This window comes from Podarcis erhardii (assembly GCF_964252035.2).
Source record: "Podarcis erhardii genome assembly, chromosome: 2".
NCBI lineage: Eukaryota > Metazoa > Chordata > Lepidosauria > Squamata > Lacertidae > Podarcis > Podarcis erhardii.
This window is the reverse complement of record NC_138498.1, coordinates 108,544,111-108,562,160: the sequence shown is the minus strand read 5'-3', so window position 1 is coordinate 108,562,160 and position 18,050 is coordinate 108,544,111. Positions and strand designations below refer to the sequence as shown.

Genomic DNA, 18,050 nt, shown 5'->3' with positions numbered 1-18,050 from the left:
GCGGTACCTATTTATCTACTTGCACTTTGACGTGCTTTCGAACTGCTAGGTTGGCAGCAGCAGGGACCGAGCAACGGGAGCTCACCCCGTCGCGGGGATTCGAACCGCCAACCTTCTGATCGGCAAGTCCTAGGCTCTGTGGTTTAACCCACAGCGCCACCCACATCCCCAGAGATCCATTCTAATGTACTATTATTGCACCGATGACATGTTGCAGAACACACACACATGCAAACACAGACAGACAGACAGACACACAGACAGACACACAGACACACAGACACACACACACACACAGAGAGAGAGAGAGACACACACACACACACGTCCCAGTCTGGCAAGGGCTCTAGTAGTCCTAGGATGGGGAAACAGGTATTCCAGAGGACAGGAAGGAGGGCACAGGCATAGGGAAGAGGGGATGGGCAGAAGCTGGACAAAACCAGCCCCCCAGCAGCATGGCTGAAGAGGCTCACCCAGCCAAGTGTTCATCCTCTCCGAACTGCAGTGCTCCAGCTTAGGGAGGATCAGCACGTCGATGTCACTCTTGGGCTCCTCTTTGGTGAATTCCTGCAGGGGACACAGGAAGGAAGGGTTTAATCACTGAGGAAGATGCGAAACACGAGTTAACAACGATGAGTCACAGTGCCAGCCATTTATTCAGTTGTTGCCTTGTGTGGGCCAAAGAGCGTGTGATGCCGGGCAGAGTCAGGCCTGCCCCAATCACATGCCCAGGAGCAGGCGGAGATGCGGTTCAAACTGGAGAACAGTCTCCGGCTTGTAGGATTTTATCCCAACGCTCTGTTTTATGACCTGTTGAAATTTACCCAGATGTTTTACCAGCAGGATCTCTGCTTTTATATGTTTGCTTACGGTGTTGTGTATACATCTTTCTTTTCTCTCTTAATGATCTGGGGCAGATCTACAATGTAACTAATGGAGCTTAAACTTCAGGTCCCCTAATCCTGGAGGGGGGCCCCAAAAGTGACTTCAGCCCACATCGCTTTTAAAAAATTGTGTGTAGTAGACCCCGTTTGAGTCGCACGCTGTGGGTTAAACCACAGAGCCTAGGACTTGCCGATCAGAAGGTCGGCGGTTCGAATCCCTGCGACGGTGTGAGCTCCTGTTGTTCGGTCCCTGCTCCTGCCAACCTAGCAGTTTGAAAGCATGTCAAAGTGCAAGTAGATAAATAGGTACCACTCCGGCGGGAAGGTAAACGCTGTTTTCGTGCGTTGCTCTGGTTTGCCAGAAGCGGCTTAGTCATGCTGGCCACATGACCCGGAAGCTGTACGCCGGCTCCCTCGACCAATAAAGCGAGATGAGTGACGCAACCCCAGAGTCGGTCACGACTGGACCTAATGGTCAGGGGTCCCTTTACCTTCCTTTTACCTATATTTCAACATCCCCAAAGTTTGAGACTCCGTAACACAGATGTTGAAAAGGTTTTTGTAAACGACCCCACAGAAGAAGATAACAGTGGTTACCTAGACCTCGGTGGTAGTTTCAAAGGGGCCCCCATAACAGTTCGAGCTTCAAGGCCTCCAAAATGTAGGTCCGCCTCTAGATATCATTGTGTTTTATGTTTAAAATCCCTTATGTATTTTGCATATTAAGCAGCAGGTAAATGGGGATGATGAATGAATGAAAAATTATTCTGCGAGCAGACGTTGTGGATAAATGTGGCACGGGGGTTGACTGCCAGTCACTCGCATCCCTTTAGTACTGTAAATTGCAGACCCTGATTTAAAAATGATGGGGGGCAGACTGGTAGCTTTGAGTCTGGCCGGCCCCTGCAGAAGAGCTGTTGCTCAAGGGTTGAGCACCTGCTTTGCATGCAGAAGGTCCTAGATCAATCTCTGGCATCTTCAGGTACGATTGAGAATGTCCCCTGGCTGAAATCCAGTCCACCAGCAGTGACTGATTCTCATTGACACTGGTAGGGCAGAAGGCAGGGAGGCTAACAGTAGGTGGCGCTAGAGCCAATGATATGCCAAAGCCCAGTCCCTGACTGGATGCCAGACGGCAGGCTGGTGGGACCTGACTGAAAGCAGACTGAGGTTGAGGAGGGACAGGGGGCCAGTTCCCCCATAACACCAGCCTCTACTGTAGCCATCTGAGCTAGACGGATTGTGATGGCCTGGGAATCGGATTCAGAGGCTGAACCTGAGGAATCCCAGCCTGCACAGGAGTCCCTGTCTCCAGGGCCGGCTGAGCCAGGGCTGGGGCTTGAACCTGAAGGGCCCTCACCTGTGCTGGATCCGCTCTGGCTCCAGCTGAATCCGCTCTGGCTCCAGAGGTGATTGAGGACCCATTGCCTGCAGGTGCTCCTCTCTCAGCCCTGTCAGGGGAAGGTGAGGTTGCCTCTGGGTCCAGTAATCCTCCAGCCTCTCCGGAGCTGCAGAGGCCCAGGGCAGAGAGGCGGAGGGAACTAAGTTCTATCAGGAGGAGTGCTCGCCTTAAGGCCAGGAGAGGCGGGTCACCTGTGGACCGGGGCCGCCCTAGGCCTCAGAGGAGATAAAGGCCAGCCAGCCCAGTCCCAGATTCCAGGAGCAACATCATTGGTAACCTGTTCCTGCTGGCACCCTGACCTGCTCTCCTGCCAGAGTTCCTGACCATGCCCGACTCCTCGTTTTGGACCTCGCTTCGCCCCTGACGGACAGCCTCCATACCCTCAACCTAGAACCGGACTTAGACCACGCCGCACGGTAACACCCCCCCCCCCAGGACCAGCACACGGATCAATAGTCTGACTCACTCAAAGCCAGGTTCCTATCTCTTGTCTCATGCTAGTTGCAACACAGGCAATATTATTAATGTTCAGGCATCTCTATCTGACCGAGAGCCACATGCCAACGTGATGCAAGAGAGACTCATTGAACAAAAGAAACTCGCCAGTAATTAATCACTTATCTGTCAAAGGACAGAGGTTTGCAAACTTCCTGGTTCCAGAAGGGTTGGAATGCAAAGAGGCTTTCCTTAAACACTGAGATGTCACATTCCAAGCCCCCACGGCTGCCTCCTCATCTAGGCCATTGTTTGCCCTCAAATCTCAACTTCTGAATCCTGTGGGCATTGCTTGACCCACGGTCCTCAGCAGAGAGTTGATAGGCTGAGGAAAGTTGTGTAGCTGTTGCTCGAGGGTTTTAGGGGGTATGTCTTATAGAACAAATGAGAAGAACAGCCGTGGAGGCCCCCCCCCCACCTCAGGAAGGGCCATGGCTCAGTGGCAGGGCACCAACTTCTTATGAAGAAGGTTCCCAGCTTCTCCAGCTTCTCCAAGCTGGGAAGCCCTGCAGAACTGCTGCCTGTCTATGTAGATAATGCTGGGGTAGGTGAACTAATGGCGAGTCAGCTCATTGGTCCATCTAGTTCAATGCTGTCTGCACGGACTGGCAGCGGCTCTCCAGGATTTCAGACATTCCCAGTCCTACGACTATCTAGAGGGCTGAGAAACATTGTGTAGCTGTTGCTTGAGTTTGAGGAGGACATGACGGGTCTTCTAGCAGCAGACACACAATTTTATCCAGCTCCACGGGACCACAATTTAAGCCGGGCATGGACCACCTTTGGCATCTCAGGTCCCAAAGAACTGGGCAAAGTTAGGTGCGCCTTCAGAATTTGCCTGAAGATGTACAATGAAGAAACACTAGTGAATGGCATGACTTAGGGGCTGCCATAGGGAATGTCCTCTCCTGGGCGGTGCAGCTGTAGAGACGGCTCCTTTTGCTGGTCTTACCACAGATACCTGTAAGCACCTATCTTTATACCTGAAAACACAAAACCCTGTAAAACTTCTAACCCTTCTGGAATCAGGAAGTTCGCAAGCCTTGGCCTTTGACAGATTAATTATTGGTGACTTTCTTTTGTTCCAAGTTGTCCCTCTTGCATCACGTTGGCCATAACCGCGGCTAATAACTGCTTGTAACACTTGGTCAGATAGAGATGCCTGAACTTTAATAGCACCGCCAGTGTTGCAACTACCAGGCGGTGGAAGATAGGAACCTGCCTTATAGTGAATCAGACCATTGGTCCATCTAGCTATCGACTGGGCAGGCTGCAGTGCAGGCTGGTCCATGGAGGGAACTGGTACACTGTCCCACCAACCTCTGTCTGCTCTCAGCTGGACCCACCAGCCTCCTGTCTCACTACCAGTCAGCGGGTGGGCTCTGCCCCTCGGCTCTGGCGCCACCTACTGTCAGTCTCCCTGCCTTCTGCCCTATCAGTCCAAAAGGGCAACAGCCACCGCTGGTGGCTGGAAGTGGCTCTCCAGGATTTCAAACAGGGGGCACCCTCAACCCTATCTGGAGATGCCGGGGACTGAACCTGGGACCTTCTGCATGCAAAGCAGATGCTCTACCTGCTGAGCCGTGGCTCTTCCCTAGATCTGTGACTGGACCACCTGACTCCCTCACCCCTAACTGGGTGGGATGATTCTGCAGTGGTTGTGGAGAATGGACCATTCTGCTGTGCTGCTCCCCTGAGCTAAATCATCCTGTAAAGCAGTTTTTAGGCCCACAATGTGTTTTTTTTGGGGGGTATTATATCTGCCCTTTCTCCACTGCTGCTCCGAAAGCTGCTTCCGGGGGTGGGGGGCATTTTAGATCGGGGAAACACCCCTTCCCCCAACATCGGTGCTCCAATTGCAATTGCAAGGTACCTCCCCAGCTGTATTAAAGTGTGTATCAGGGACTATAGGGAGAACATATAATCGACCTCCTGCATCCATTTCAGTTCTAAGATGCCAGCCTGGGGTCTGATAAATTTGATATACAGTCGTACCTCGGAAGTAGAATGCCTTGTGAGCCGAACGTCTTGGCTCCTGAACGCCGCAAACCCGGAAGTGAGTGTTCCGGTTTGTGAACGTTCTTTGGGACCCAAACGTCCGATGCGGCTTCCGATTGGCTGCAGGAGCTTCTTGCAGCCAATCAGAAGCCACGCTTTGGTTTTGGAAGTCGAATGGACTTCCGGAATGGATTCTGTTCGGCTTCCGAGGTACGCCTGTGATAAATTTGTATATCCTGCATCTGCAGATCTCAGTGCGGTTCACAACGTAAAATACAGTACAAAAACACAAATATAAGGAAGGTTCCCTAACTGCCACCTTGCAGGATAAGGTAAGGCTGGAAGAGGTTCCCCTTTAAGGCTTTCAGAAGGTATTAAGTATCCCAGGTTTGCAGAATGTCTGCCTATAAAGAAAGGCGGTAATGGCAGGTGGAGGACCTGAGAGTCACTTTAACCGGTTCTAGAATTCTCACACGCACGGGAATTCCACCTGGGAATTCCCCAGGAAGCTTGTCCCATGTCAGGAACCAATGGTTACAAGAATATCCGTGTGCAGCAAGCGGGGCGTGTTTGTGTGCCAGCGACAAAGTGCGCAGAACATGAAGCAACAGCTGTAAATTCTTAAAAAGCAGATTGAACTGATCCTTCGACAAACATCTTAAAACTGCTGTCCGCCGGCGACGTCTTGCCATGCACCCTACATGTGTGTCAGGGAGGAGGGAGGGAGAGAGAAAGAAGCAGATACACAGATGAGAGACGGGCAAAAGGGGAGTCAGGATTATTAGGGTGGGAAGGAGCCAGGAAATTTTGGTGAGGATGTGGGAGAAGAACGAGCAGTTAGGATTAGGTAGTGGAGGGGAGAGAGAGCAGGAAACAAGAGGCAAAACGGGAGGTGGAGGAAGATTCTTCCATGGTCTGCAGCTCGGGATAAGTGTGCACGTAGATGTTTATTAGTGAAAACCATCACTACAGCCCTTCCTGTAAGGTCACGCACTCCACAGAACAATTTGCCTACTGTGAGTATAGCATTGCCCTCTTCCACTGCAAAAACAGACAAACCTGTCAGCTCTGTTTTAATAAACAATGCTCTGTCCTCAAAAGAGAGTCAAGTGTGGCTGGAAACCTTGCCGCCTGCATTGGACACACTGTTCCACAACTCTGAAATATGTGTAGGCAAGCTGCAGTTGCTCAGGGGTGGCAGAAAGGCACTCTGTGTATGCTCAGTGGTACTGTGGTACCTCAGGTTAAGAACTTAATTCGTTCTGGAGGTCCATTCTCAACCTGAAACCTGAGCTACCACTTTAGCTAATGAGGCCTCCTGCTCCCGCCACGCCACCGGTGCGCAATTTCTGTTCTCATCCTGAAGCAAAGTTCTTAACCCGAGGTACTATTTCTGGGTTAGCGGAGTCTGTAACCTGAAGCATCTGTAACCTGAGATTATTCCTCTCCATTTTTTCAGTCCACAGTATCCTGCTCTCTATCCTATTTAACACATACATTCAGCTGCTGGGAGTGGTCACCTGGGACTTTAGGCTGAGGGGTCATCAGTACGCTGGTGCTACCCAGCTCCATTTGTCTGTAGCAACTGAATCGGGAGAAGTCCTAGACCAGTGCCAGCACTTGGTGGTGATCTGGATGAAACTGAATCTGAGTCCTAGAAAGAAGAAGGTTCCGTGGGTGGGCGACTCCTGAGTCCAGCTCATTGGTCAACTGGCTGCTATGGACGGGGTCACTCTGCCCCTGAAGGAGCAGCTTCATAGAGGTGGTCCTGGATCCACCTGTGGAATCACCACTAGAGGCCCAGGCGACCTTGGTGGCTGCCTTCGGCCTGTTTCAGCTGGTAAGACAACCACAGCCATTTCTGGAACAGGGCAGCCTGACCCCTATCGTCCATGCTAATCCCCGGGCTGGATGACTGCAATGTGAGGCTGTCCTTGAGGCTGACTTGGAAGCTGCACTCAGTGCAAAATCATAGCTGTCAACTTACAGATTTGAAAATAAGGGACCAGCAGATTCGGAAATAAGGGATCAGCAGCCAAAATAAGGGATTTTCGGAGCACAAGTATGTTCAACTTCTGAGCCCCTCCAAGCCAAAGGCAGAAAGCCCAGCCAGCAGCCAAACGAAGCCTCAAGCGGTGGTTCCCACAGCACAGCAACCCGGCAAAGGGGATGCAGCAAGGAAAACCACCGTCACCTCTCCGCTGGGAAGTGCTGAGCAAAGGCAAGTCCCCAGGCAACGCGGCCGATTTGATCGGCACAAGGCATGCAAGCTCCACCCCCCTCAGTCGTTCTTAGATTCCTTATCGGGTGAGCAACGCATCCAAGCAACACAGTTGGAGCCTCCCTCCTCCCTGGCTGGCAGGGAGGGAGGGAGAGGAGCTGCTTCCTTTGAAACCCGGGAAATTTAAGGGACATCATCAATAAGGGACAGCAGCGGGACACGGCGCTGGGATAAGGGACTGTCCCTCCAAATAAGGGACGCTTGACAGCTATGTGCAAAATGCAACAGCTCAACTTCTGACCGGGACGGAATATCACCATCGTATTATGCAGCTGCTGAAAGAATTGCACTGGCTGCTGCCACTCAGCAAGGCTCAATGCGTTAGTGTAGGTCTACAAAGCCTTCTACAGTCCAGCTTGGGACCAGGATACCTAAAAGACTGCCACACTCCCCTGATCACTGTGTTCTGCAGACGGGACTTCAAATGGGAAGAGGGTGGAAGGGATGGGGGAGGGCTGAGCAGCAGTAGCACAACCCTTTGCACTGGGCCAGCTTTCCCAACCTGGCGCCCTCCAACTGTTGCTGGACTGCAACTCCCATGATCCCTGCCTGCTGCTCACGCTGGGAGAGGCTGATTGGTGCTGGAAGTCCAGAATCTGGGAAAGGCTCTTAGATGGCCTGGCTGCTCACCAGAACATGATGGTTTGAGCATATATCACCAATCCTGGCCCGACTGCACTGGCTGCCAGTTGTTTTCCAGGCCCAGTTCAAAGTGCTGGTCTTGACCTATAAAGCCTTACAGGGCCTCAATACCTTAAGGACAGCCATTCCCCATACAAACTGACCCACACACTGCACTTGTCATCTCAGGCCCTTCTCTATGTCCCCCTTCCCCGAGAGGTTTGAAGGGCGGCAACACAAGAACCGGCCTTTTTGGTGGTGGCTCCCCATCTGTGGAATGCTCTCCCCAGAGAGGCTTGCCTGGTGCTATCATTAGATACCTTTAGGCGCCAGGTGAAAACATTCCTCTTGGCCGTTAAATAATCTATGGCCTGTTAAAGCTGTGGGTTTGGGTGGACTGTTGTTATGATTATTTTATTACTACGCTGTCTGTTATTATGCCTTTTATTATGTTTTTATTATTGTGCTCCGTAAAATGAGTTCTTAATGTTGGACACTGCTCTGGAACCTTTTGATAAAACGGGGTACACAAATCAAATAAATAATAGTAATTAAGGCCTTGTACTGAAAACTGATTTCCTAGTTTGGTTCTGTCACCAATTAAGCACTGGGCATGGAGCACCTTGTGTATTTGTGGATGTGACTTGTGTTCAATCGCCCTGCAAGCTATTTAATCCTTCCAGCATGAAGAAGAACAACAACAGTTTGGATTTGATATCCCGCCTTTCACTCCCCTTAAGGAGTCTCAAAGCGGCTAACATTCTCCTTTCCCTTCCTCCCCCACAACAAACACTCTGTGAGGTGAGTGGGGCTGAGAGACTTCACAGAAGTGTGACTAGCCCAAGGTCACCCAGCAGCTGCATGTGGAGGAGCAGGGAAGCGAACCCGGTTCACCAGATTACAAATCCACCGCTCTTAACCACTACACCACACTAGCTCTCCCAATGAGAGCCACACGCAAGGGAATTACCTCTGTGGTGCGTTTCAGTGGGTTGACAATTTGCCAGATGGCCAAGATGACGAAGTCGAGCCCGACAAGCAGCCCAACCGTGGCGTAGAGCTTCCAGGGCTCCAGAGTCTGGAAGAGAAGAGGAAAGACAGAATGAGGGAACAAGAGGCCTGAGGGCACTTCCAGGCGGTTGTTATTTGGGGGTGGGATTCAGTCCCATTGTGGCTGGCTCAGGTTGTGCAGTTATAGCTGCCTGGGAGACCTTGTGCAACAAACCCACTTCCCCAAAGGGTTGGGCATTTTTGTGTGTATATAATTTAAATTTTCTGTTTTACTATTTAAAATACTTATTTAAACATCCTTAAAATATCAAGGACTTCTCTCCTTCTCTTTCCATGGTTCATTTAACATATCATAAATCCCTGCATATTTTACAAAAAACTAAACCATTCAGTATTCCATTATTACATCCATCAAAACTTATTTACACTGTTGAATTTATCTTAATGCCGCCAACGTTTTCAAGTGTACACAGTTTCCCCCCATAGTATACTCAATAAACATTTTCCAGTCTTCTCTCATCGTATGTTCTTCTCGTTCTCTTATTCTGTACGTTAAATCTGCAGGCTGAACATTTTTTGCCAATTTAAGTTGCCATTCAGCGTTGGGCGTTGTTGTTTTTTTGAGAAGGAAAGTGGTGGGAAAATCAGTGGGAAATGTGGGATAATGCTTGCTTTGGCGCAATGCCATCTGCACTCCCTGCACATAATTCGGAATGAACGCTCAGTCGACGCCCAATGTCACCTAATCTCCCAGCAAACTAATCAGGATGAGTGCTCAAAAGACGGGGAGAGCCCTGAGTCAGCTGAAAGGGGTGTTCCAGAATACGCAAAAAACCATTCACAGAGGTCAAGCACAGAGGCTCCCCTCTATGGCACACCTGAGATTCGCTATATTGTATGAACCGCTCCACCCAAAAGCCTTTAACCTAGAGACACACCTGCCAGATATGAAGTAGGCAACCTTAATCTGCATTAGCAATTCTGGAAGACCAAAACAAGGGAGCGGTAGTGTTGATTTCAGATAGGTTTCTTCTGAAATGGGTGGCTTCGGTCTTGCGATCACCCCCAAAGCCCCCACCCATAACTGCACAAATGCTGGGAACTATAGTTTGCCAGGGTCCCCAACAGCCTTAACAAACCATAGTTCCCAGGATTCTTTGGTGGAAGCTGTGCGATTTACAGGTATGGTGCATGCATAGTTCTCGCCCAATGCTCCCACGGTATCTTCGCACACCATCTAGCCAGTCACAACTGTTTCATAAATAATGGCGTTTCAAAGAGAGGCCTTCTCAGCACCAAACGGCTGAACGCTCTCCCTACTGCACAGTGGTGTTACCTGCAACCGAAAACCTCAAAGAGTATTGCGGCCAGCAAATCTTATTACAGCAGAAACATCCACAGACTAGAGCCCACTCCATCATAATCATCAATTAAATTTATATACCACCCTTTATCCAGAGATCTCAGGGTGGTTCACAAGATAAAAGTGCAGGATAAAAGCACAAAATAGAAAGTTAAAACAAAAACACCACCCCTCAATGCATAGAAGCTTATGCCACAAACAAATTGTGAACCTTTCACGTGCTAAAAAAAAGACTATTTGTATCGCTTCTCGGCCTTTTGGCTAAGATCAAGTGTAAAAAAAGACTATTTGCTGGGTTTTGCCATAGCGCAGACTTAACATGGCTACACCTCTGAAAGCTACGCAACTAGAATGGGGAACCTGAGTTGACTCCAACTCCCATCAGCCCTCAGCCGGCATGGCCCAAGGGTCATGGATGATGGGAGTTGTAGTCTAGCCACGCTTGAAGGGCCACACCGGCTCCCTCATCCTTGCTAGGCAGTTCGTCTCTGGCGGCATGGTAAAGCAGGTCAAAGCGCCTCACCTTCCGCCGTTCTTTCTTCTCTTCTTTCTTGGTGAAAACAGTGTGCACCCACCAGATCTTGGTGAACATGCTGCCGTAGCCCAAGCTGAATCCCAAGCCCAGGAGCCAAAGACGAGCCTGTGGATTGGACATCCCACAACAGCAACAGAAGAGCATGGTGAAGAGCAGTGCCACATTTTGCACAACATACCCAAGAACTGCCAGACCTCCCCACAAAACTGTAGCACAGAGACAAACTAGGCATTATGGAGGCAACCTGGATGGAAAAGCCATGTGGTTGCCAGTCTAGAATGGAGAGGGCTTTAAAATGCAGCTTCGGTGGGTGGGTGCTCTCTCTCTGTGTCCCCCATCCCCCCAAAAAACACTGATTTACCACAGCTTATTGTCTCAGTAAGGGACGTGGGTGGCACTGTGGGTTAAACCACAGAGCCTAGTGCACCAGGGTGAGCTCTCGTTGCTCGGTCCCTGCTCCTGCCAACCTAGCAGTTCAAAAGCACATCAAAGTGCAAGTAGATAAATAGGTACCACTCCGGCGGGAAGGTAAACGGCATCTCCGTGCGCTGCTCTGGTTCGCCAGAAGTGGCTTAGTCATGCTGGCCACATGACCCGGAAGCTGTACACCAGCTCCCTCGGCCAATAAAGCGAGGGGTCCCTTTACCTTTACCTTATCTTACCTTATCTTACCTTACCTTTACCTTATCTATTCCAGTCTTGTTCACTGCTGTTTTGATTTCCCTCCCATGTTTCCTCTGTCATCCTCCTTCCTCTTTCTCCACCTCAGGTCTGGGGAACCTGCATTGGACTCCAACTCCCATCAGCGCCCAGCATGGCCAAGTGTCATGGTTGATGGGAGTTATATTTGGAAGCATGCTGCCTTAGATAAACCTCCTTTCTTCAAGGTTTTAAAGCCAAGGCTGGGTGGCCATCGGTCATGGATGCTTTAGTTGAGATTCCTGCACTGCAGTGGGTTGAACTAAAATGACCCTTGGGGTCACTTCCAACTTTTCAAAAGGTTCCACCAATGGTGTCCCTGAAAAATTTTACACATCACTTGGGAAGACAGGCAAACTAATATCAGTGTACTGGAAGAAGCAAAGATCACCAATGTTGAAGCAATGATTCTTCAACATCAACTTCGTTGGACTGGTCATGTTGTGCGGATGCCTGATGATCGTCTTCCAAAGCAACTACTCTATTCCGAACTTAAAAATGGAAAGCATAATGCTGGTGGTCAACAAAAGAGGTTTAAAGACTGTCTCAAGGCAAATCTTAAAAAATGTAGTATAAAGGTAAAGGTACCCCTGACCATTAGGTCCAGTCGTGGCAGACTCTGGGGTTGCGGTGCTCATCTCGCTCTATAGGCCGAGGGAGCTGGCGTACAGCTTCCGGGTTATGAGGCCAGCATGACTAAGCCGCTTCTGGTGAACCAGGCAGCGCACGGAAACACAGTTTACCTTCCTGCCGGAGTGGTACCTATTTATCTACTTGCACTTGACATGCTTTTGAACTGCTAGGTTGGCAGGAACAGGGACTGAACAATGGGAGCTCACCCCGGTGCAGAGATTTGAACCGCCAACCTTCTGATCGGCAAGCCTTCGGCTCTGTGGTTTAGACCACAGCGCCAAACACTGACAACTGGGAAACACTGGCCTGCGAGCGCTCCACTTGGAGAAAAGCCTTTACCAAAGGTGTCATGGGCTTTGAAGACACTCGAACGCAGGACGCAAGGGAGAAGCATGCTAAGAGGAAGGCACGCTTGGCAAATCCACACCATGATCAACTCCCGCCTGGAAACCAACGTCCCCGCTGTGGAAGGACGTGTGGATCCAGAATTGGCCTCCACAGTCACTTACAGACTCACTGTTAAAACCGTGTTTATGGAAGACAATCTCACTCGGCTATGAGTGATTGCCAAAGAAGAAGACTTCCAACTCTATGATTCTAATAAAGTAGAGGTAGAACATAGCCATTGTGGCTAATGGCCAGTGATTGCTTTGTCCTCCATGAATTTGTCTAATCCTCTTTCAAAGCCATGCAAGTTGGAGGCCATCGCTTACAATTCTCTAATGGAAGCGTCAAGACTGGAACCTACTTTTCCCCATTGGTAAAATACAGCAGGACGTACCAACTTTACTTAAGCTTCAATGGTCAATGAAGATTTTACATTGTCTGCTCTGCTAAATAATATTCCCATGCTGCTGACTGAATGGGTGTGGCAACAGAAGAGAAAGAGAGTATTTTACAGCAGCCTTGCAATGTGGTTCAGGGGCAGGGTTGAGGCTAGTTTGGTTTTGCAACCCAAAACGGTCCTTGGAGCGGAAACCTTGCACTCCATCGAGTTGCATGCATATACCTCTAAACGTGTTTTAAAATTAAAAAAGGAATCAATTTTCCCACAGACTCCTAGTTAGAAAGCGCATCAAATCCTCCACTGCCTGCTACCTTTTGCTCTCTTTTTTCGGTGGTGGGAGGAGGCAAATTGGTGCCTGAGTGTTGCTATGTCAAAACTTGGATTTTGTCCATCAATTTCCATGGGGAGCTCTCGCTTCTATCCCAGGGGAAGATGGAAAAAGAAGAGAGCTACGGGTCTCAGAAACAGCCCTATGCGTGATCTAACTGGGAGGTCTATGTCCAACAGAAGATGCCCCAGACCTCTAGAGAGTCTATCATGTACCTGGCAAACAAAGGGAAAGAGGCCCTTGCTGATGTGGAGGCCATCCAGTCCGAGCGGGAAGACAGACGCTTGCGCCAGTGCGCAACCCACAGCTGTCATGTTGTTGAGGTACGGCTGCGAGTTCTGGATGTATCTGTGAAGGAACGGAAGGTGTGAGAGACCTAAAGCGGGGATTTGCATCAGAAAGGATCTAAACCAGGCTGCCCTCGATGCCCACATTATGAAGTTGCAGATACTTGTATATTTTGTGAGATGTGTTGTATGATATATATACAGTGGTACCTCAGGTTACAGACACTTCAGGTTACAGACACTTCAGGTTACAGACGCTTCAGGTTACAGACTCTGCTCACCCAGAAATAGTACCTCGGGTTAAGAACTTTACCTCAGGATGAGAACAGAAATCGCGCGGCAGCAGCGGGAGGCCCCATTAGCTAAAGTGGTGCTTCAGGTTAAGAACAGTTTCAGGTTAAGAACGGACCTCCGGAATGAATTAAGTACTTAACCCGAGGTACCACTGTATATATATTATTTTGAAGTCGCTTATTTGTATATTTCTATATTTTGAATGACATCATACCAATTATATATTTACTAACAGCTATTAGCCAGCGTGTTGCGTTTGCATTTTTGTAGATTGTCACATTTTGCAACACAGGGGTTTGTGTTTGTTCACATTATGGGGAGCAACAGATTAAAGGTTTGTTGTCCGGGCTTTGCATCCTCAAGAGCCATGGTGGTGTCGGATAAATGGTGTTTAACACAGAGTCTTGCATAGGGGGATAAGACAGATGCCAAGTCCTCTCGGAAAATATATGGATCTGTATCCGCACTGGGAACCTACCCTCACATGTTATTAGCTCACTTTTTATAAGGCATCTGCATGACGTCATGATCAAAATATACCATATTTTTCGCTCTATAGGATGCACCAGACCATAAGACGCACATAGTTTTAGAGGGGGAGAACAAGAAAAGAAATTTCTCTCCCTCTCTGCACAGCGCCCCTTCAGCGAAGTGGCAGGAGAAACGGAGCCCCTTCCATTTCTCCTCCCGCTTCGCTGAAGGGGCGCTGCGCAGAGAGGGAAAGCTGCACAGCACCTCTCCAGCGAAGAGAAGTCAGGAGAGCAAGAGGGATCGGTGCGCACCGATCCCTCTTGCTCTCCTGGCTTTGGCGAAAGCAATGCGAAGCCTCCGAAGTGCAGCGGGAGCGCTCCTGCTGTGCTCCGGAGGCTTCGTGTTGCTTTCGCTGAAGCCCTGGAGCTTGCATTTGCTCCATAAGACGCACACACATTTCCCCTTAATTTTTGGAGGGGGAAAAGTGTGTCTTATAGAGCGAAAAATACGGTACTCCTCCCATGTTTTCCCTTCCCAGCTTCTAAGGCTTCCCACCAACTTCTAAAAACTGAATGGAGCAGCTGCACAGATTCCTCAGGTGCAGATGACTCGCTGAGCTGCTATTCCATAGCTCTACCAGCAGAAGAGTGGGTGACTAAGTAGGTTGAGGGTTACCCACCTGACGTGCCCGTTGTAGATGTTGAAGGCCAAGCAGATGATGGCCAACAGGATACCCACGCTGGAGAGCACCGAGACAGAAATGAAGAGCTTCTGGGAGAGGTACCGGAAAGTGATGATGACCTTTGTGTAGTCAGCTGGTGGGACACCGCCTGTAGGGTATTGGGGGGGGGGGGAGAACAGAGAAACTCAGGCACCGGGGAGCGCCTCCTAGTCCTTTCCACCATTAGCATCCAGGAAGACTATGTTCTTCTTTTTTCCATGAATGGTTTTGCTTACCCCTTTCTGTGACCCTGGAAGACAGAGGGCAAGTTGGCACCAGCCAATCTGACAACAACAAGGCCGCCGTGTGTGTGGATGTGGCTGTGTGGCAACTGCCCTGAATGGCTCAACAAGCGCATAGACTGCCTCCTGACTCAACCCAGTTTCACATATTTCCCAAGGTCATAGCTGTCAACTTTTCCCTTTTCTTGCAAGGAATCCTATTCGGAATAAGGGAATTTCCCTTTAAAAAGGGAAAAGGTTGACAGCTATTGCCCAAGGTGCTTCACAGCAGCTTGGTCTCAGCAGACACTGGGACTTGACTTGTTTTTAAATATATCTATCTCTATTTCTCTGTGTCTCTATCAATCTATCTCTGTGTGTATGAGTAGTAAGAGAACCATGTATGGCACCTTTAGCTACTGGGAGGAAAGATGGGATTTAAATGCAGTAAATAAAACACACACACACACACACACACACACACAGTCTAATTTTTCATTCACTTTTGTGAACAGCCACACCTATTTACAAATAAAATGAACCCAAGAAGTCAGGAAATTGAAAGTACCGGTATTGTATGAACTATTTTGTATGCATTATATCCCCTTCATGGGGGATGTCATGGCAAAGGGGCTTGAATAGCTATGAGCTATGCTGTGCATGGCCACTCAAGATGGACAGGTCATAGCCGAGAGTTTAGACTAAATGTGATCCACCTGGAGAAGGAACTGGCAAACCACTCCAGTATTTTGCCAAGAAAACTCCATGGACATAAAAAAGGAGAAGCTTTGAGAAGAAAGTGAGAGTTTCCAAGGCATGTTCTGGTTCATGGGGTCACCGAGAGTCGAACACGACTAAGACAACTAAACCAAGGTTACCAGACGTCCCCGTTTCCCGGGGACAGTCCCCGGATTTACAAATCAGTCCCCTGACAAAACCCATCTATTTAGCAGGAAGTTGAAAAGTGTCCCTGGATTAATTGAAAAACAACAACAACAACATGCATTATATATTTTATTTTGGGTCCTGCGAGAGTCACACAACTGGTTGCCATGCCTAAAACGTCAGTCTCTTACCAATCCATTTTTCATTGTTGTACCAGGAGAGATTATCCTTGGTGCTGTCGTAATACCCGATCTTCTTATAGATGCCATCTGTTGGCAGAAGGAAGCATTACATACAGTAGGGAGGTGAAGCATTGATGCTGGGTAGGAAAGTGGAACAAACTCCTCGTGGTGCAGGGGATGGGCCTGTGGCTCTCAACTTAAATTTCGTGCGGATGTGGGGAACATGGAAGGAACGGGGAGGGGGGAGAGAAAATGAGGGGGAAGCCTAAATGGTTGAAAAGGGGGGGGGGGAGTCCAGACCTTTGGCTGGGTGGAGAGAGAGCGAGAGAGATGTCAGAATGAGAGAGGGAGAAAGAAAGGGGTGTTAAAGAAGTTAACAAATAATAAGACAATGAATAATGGGAGGCTGGGATTGATCAGGAGCAGTACTGCACAGTGGCATATGGGGCCTGCCCAAAGTATCACAGGCCACACAGAACAGCTGCCTTGCAGGAATGTTTCAGAAGAGAAACCAACACACCCAGCACAACAACAATGATCCTTGCTCACCCTGAAGCTGTTCGATGAGGGTCCAGGCCATCCGAGAGCCGCTGGCATCAAAGACCACATGTCCCTGGTGAAGAAAGGGAAAGGGAGTTGCATATTCAGTAGTTGGGCCTGGTGAGCACTTCATGTTCCCAATTCCTACAGTTACAATTTGTGGGTTGCCATCTGTTTTTATTCTGATCTTAATCTGATTTTAAGATGTATTTTAATTGATTGTTTGATTTTATGTGTTGAATTTACTATATACTCTGCTGTTAGCCGCCCTGAGCCCGGTCCTGGCTGGGGAGGTTGGGATATAAATATAAATATAAATATAATTATAATAATAATAATAATAATAATAATAATAATAATAATAATAATAATTATAATTATTATTATTATTATTTCCAGTGCTTTTCAGGGGGGTGCAGGGGTACACATACCCCTAAACATTTTGTGAATCTTTGTACTTTTGTCCATTTACTGTACAGTGGAACCTCAGGTTGCGAGCGCGATCCATGCGGGAGGCACGTTCGCAACCTGCAGCATTCGCAACCCTTAGCGTCGCATCTGCACACATGCAGGACGCGATTTGGTGCTTCTGCGCATACGCAAAGCGCCGAAACCTGGAAGTAACCTGTTCCAGTACTTCCGAGTTTCGGCGCGTCCGTAACCTAAAAATGCGTAACCCAAAGCGTCTGTAACCCGAGGTACCACTGTATTTATTTTTCCTGATTTGAACTATAAAATGGTGATTTTCTTGAGTCAAAATGAGAGTACCCCTAAACATTTTTAAGAGAAAAAAGCACTGTGCATATTAATACAGGGTCTCCCAAGTTTCAGGGTGGCATGCAAATACTGTACAGATAGACAGACAGACAGATATGTGGGCATTTCTAAATCCCAAACATCCACATTCTGCCCCAAGCGGACCAGGTTCAAGAGCCACGCACAGAGACTCCCTCAAAGGCTGAAGAGTTGAGGGCTCGGTAGATCTCATCTGTGATGGTTCTGTTGTTATAATTGAAGTCTTCCAGCCGCAGGCCCTTCTTCACCAGCTCCGTGGAGGTCTTGTTGAGTGCGAGTGCCAGGGCCCAGATGGCATCATAGGCCAGCGGAGCCTCCTGGAAGCCTCCCGTTTCCTCTGGGGATTTTTCCACCCGCTTCGTCAGCTTCTCAATGAACTCCTGTGATGTCTGTAGGGGACAAAAGTGTTAAGTTGTGGGTGAACATATCAGACGACGCAGCGATTCTTCAAACAGCTCTTCTTTATTCAGATGCCAGAACAGAACTGAACTGAAGGGCTCAGTCAGCCTGCTTATATAGAGCTCCAGTACCTTGTTACTGTAACAACTTTCTAAAACTATCCAATCACTGAACATCACTTTCGATCCTTCATTTGCATAACTATCTACAGTATCCCC

At 48.9% G+C, this 18,050-nt stretch overlaps 1 protein-coding gene across 1 annotated transcript in view; it reads right to left on the bottom strand.

Moving 5' to 3' along the window:
• Positions 1-18,050, bottom strand: part of GABBR1 (gamma-aminobutyric acid type B receptor subunit 1) — a 178,369-nt gene that overhangs the window by 11,118 nt on the left and 149,201 nt on the right. Inside the window, exons 13-20 of the mRNA XM_081852439.1 lie at positions 17,580-17,822; positions 16,648-16,711; positions 16,108-16,185; positions 14,769-14,919; positions 13,253-13,385; positions 10,579-10,695; positions 8,652-8,759; positions 474-567 (exon numbers count right to left, since the gene is read on the bottom strand). Of these exons, the coding sequence (XP_081708565.1) occupies positions 474-567; positions 8,652-8,759; positions 10,579-10,695; positions 13,253-13,385; positions 14,769-14,919; positions 16,108-16,185; positions 16,648-16,711; positions 17,580-17,822 (988 nt within the window). The remainder of the gene's footprint in view (positions 1-473; positions 568-8,651; positions 8,760-10,578; positions 10,696-13,252; positions 13,386-14,768; positions 14,920-16,107; positions 16,186-16,647; positions 16,712-17,579; positions 17,823-18,050) is intronic.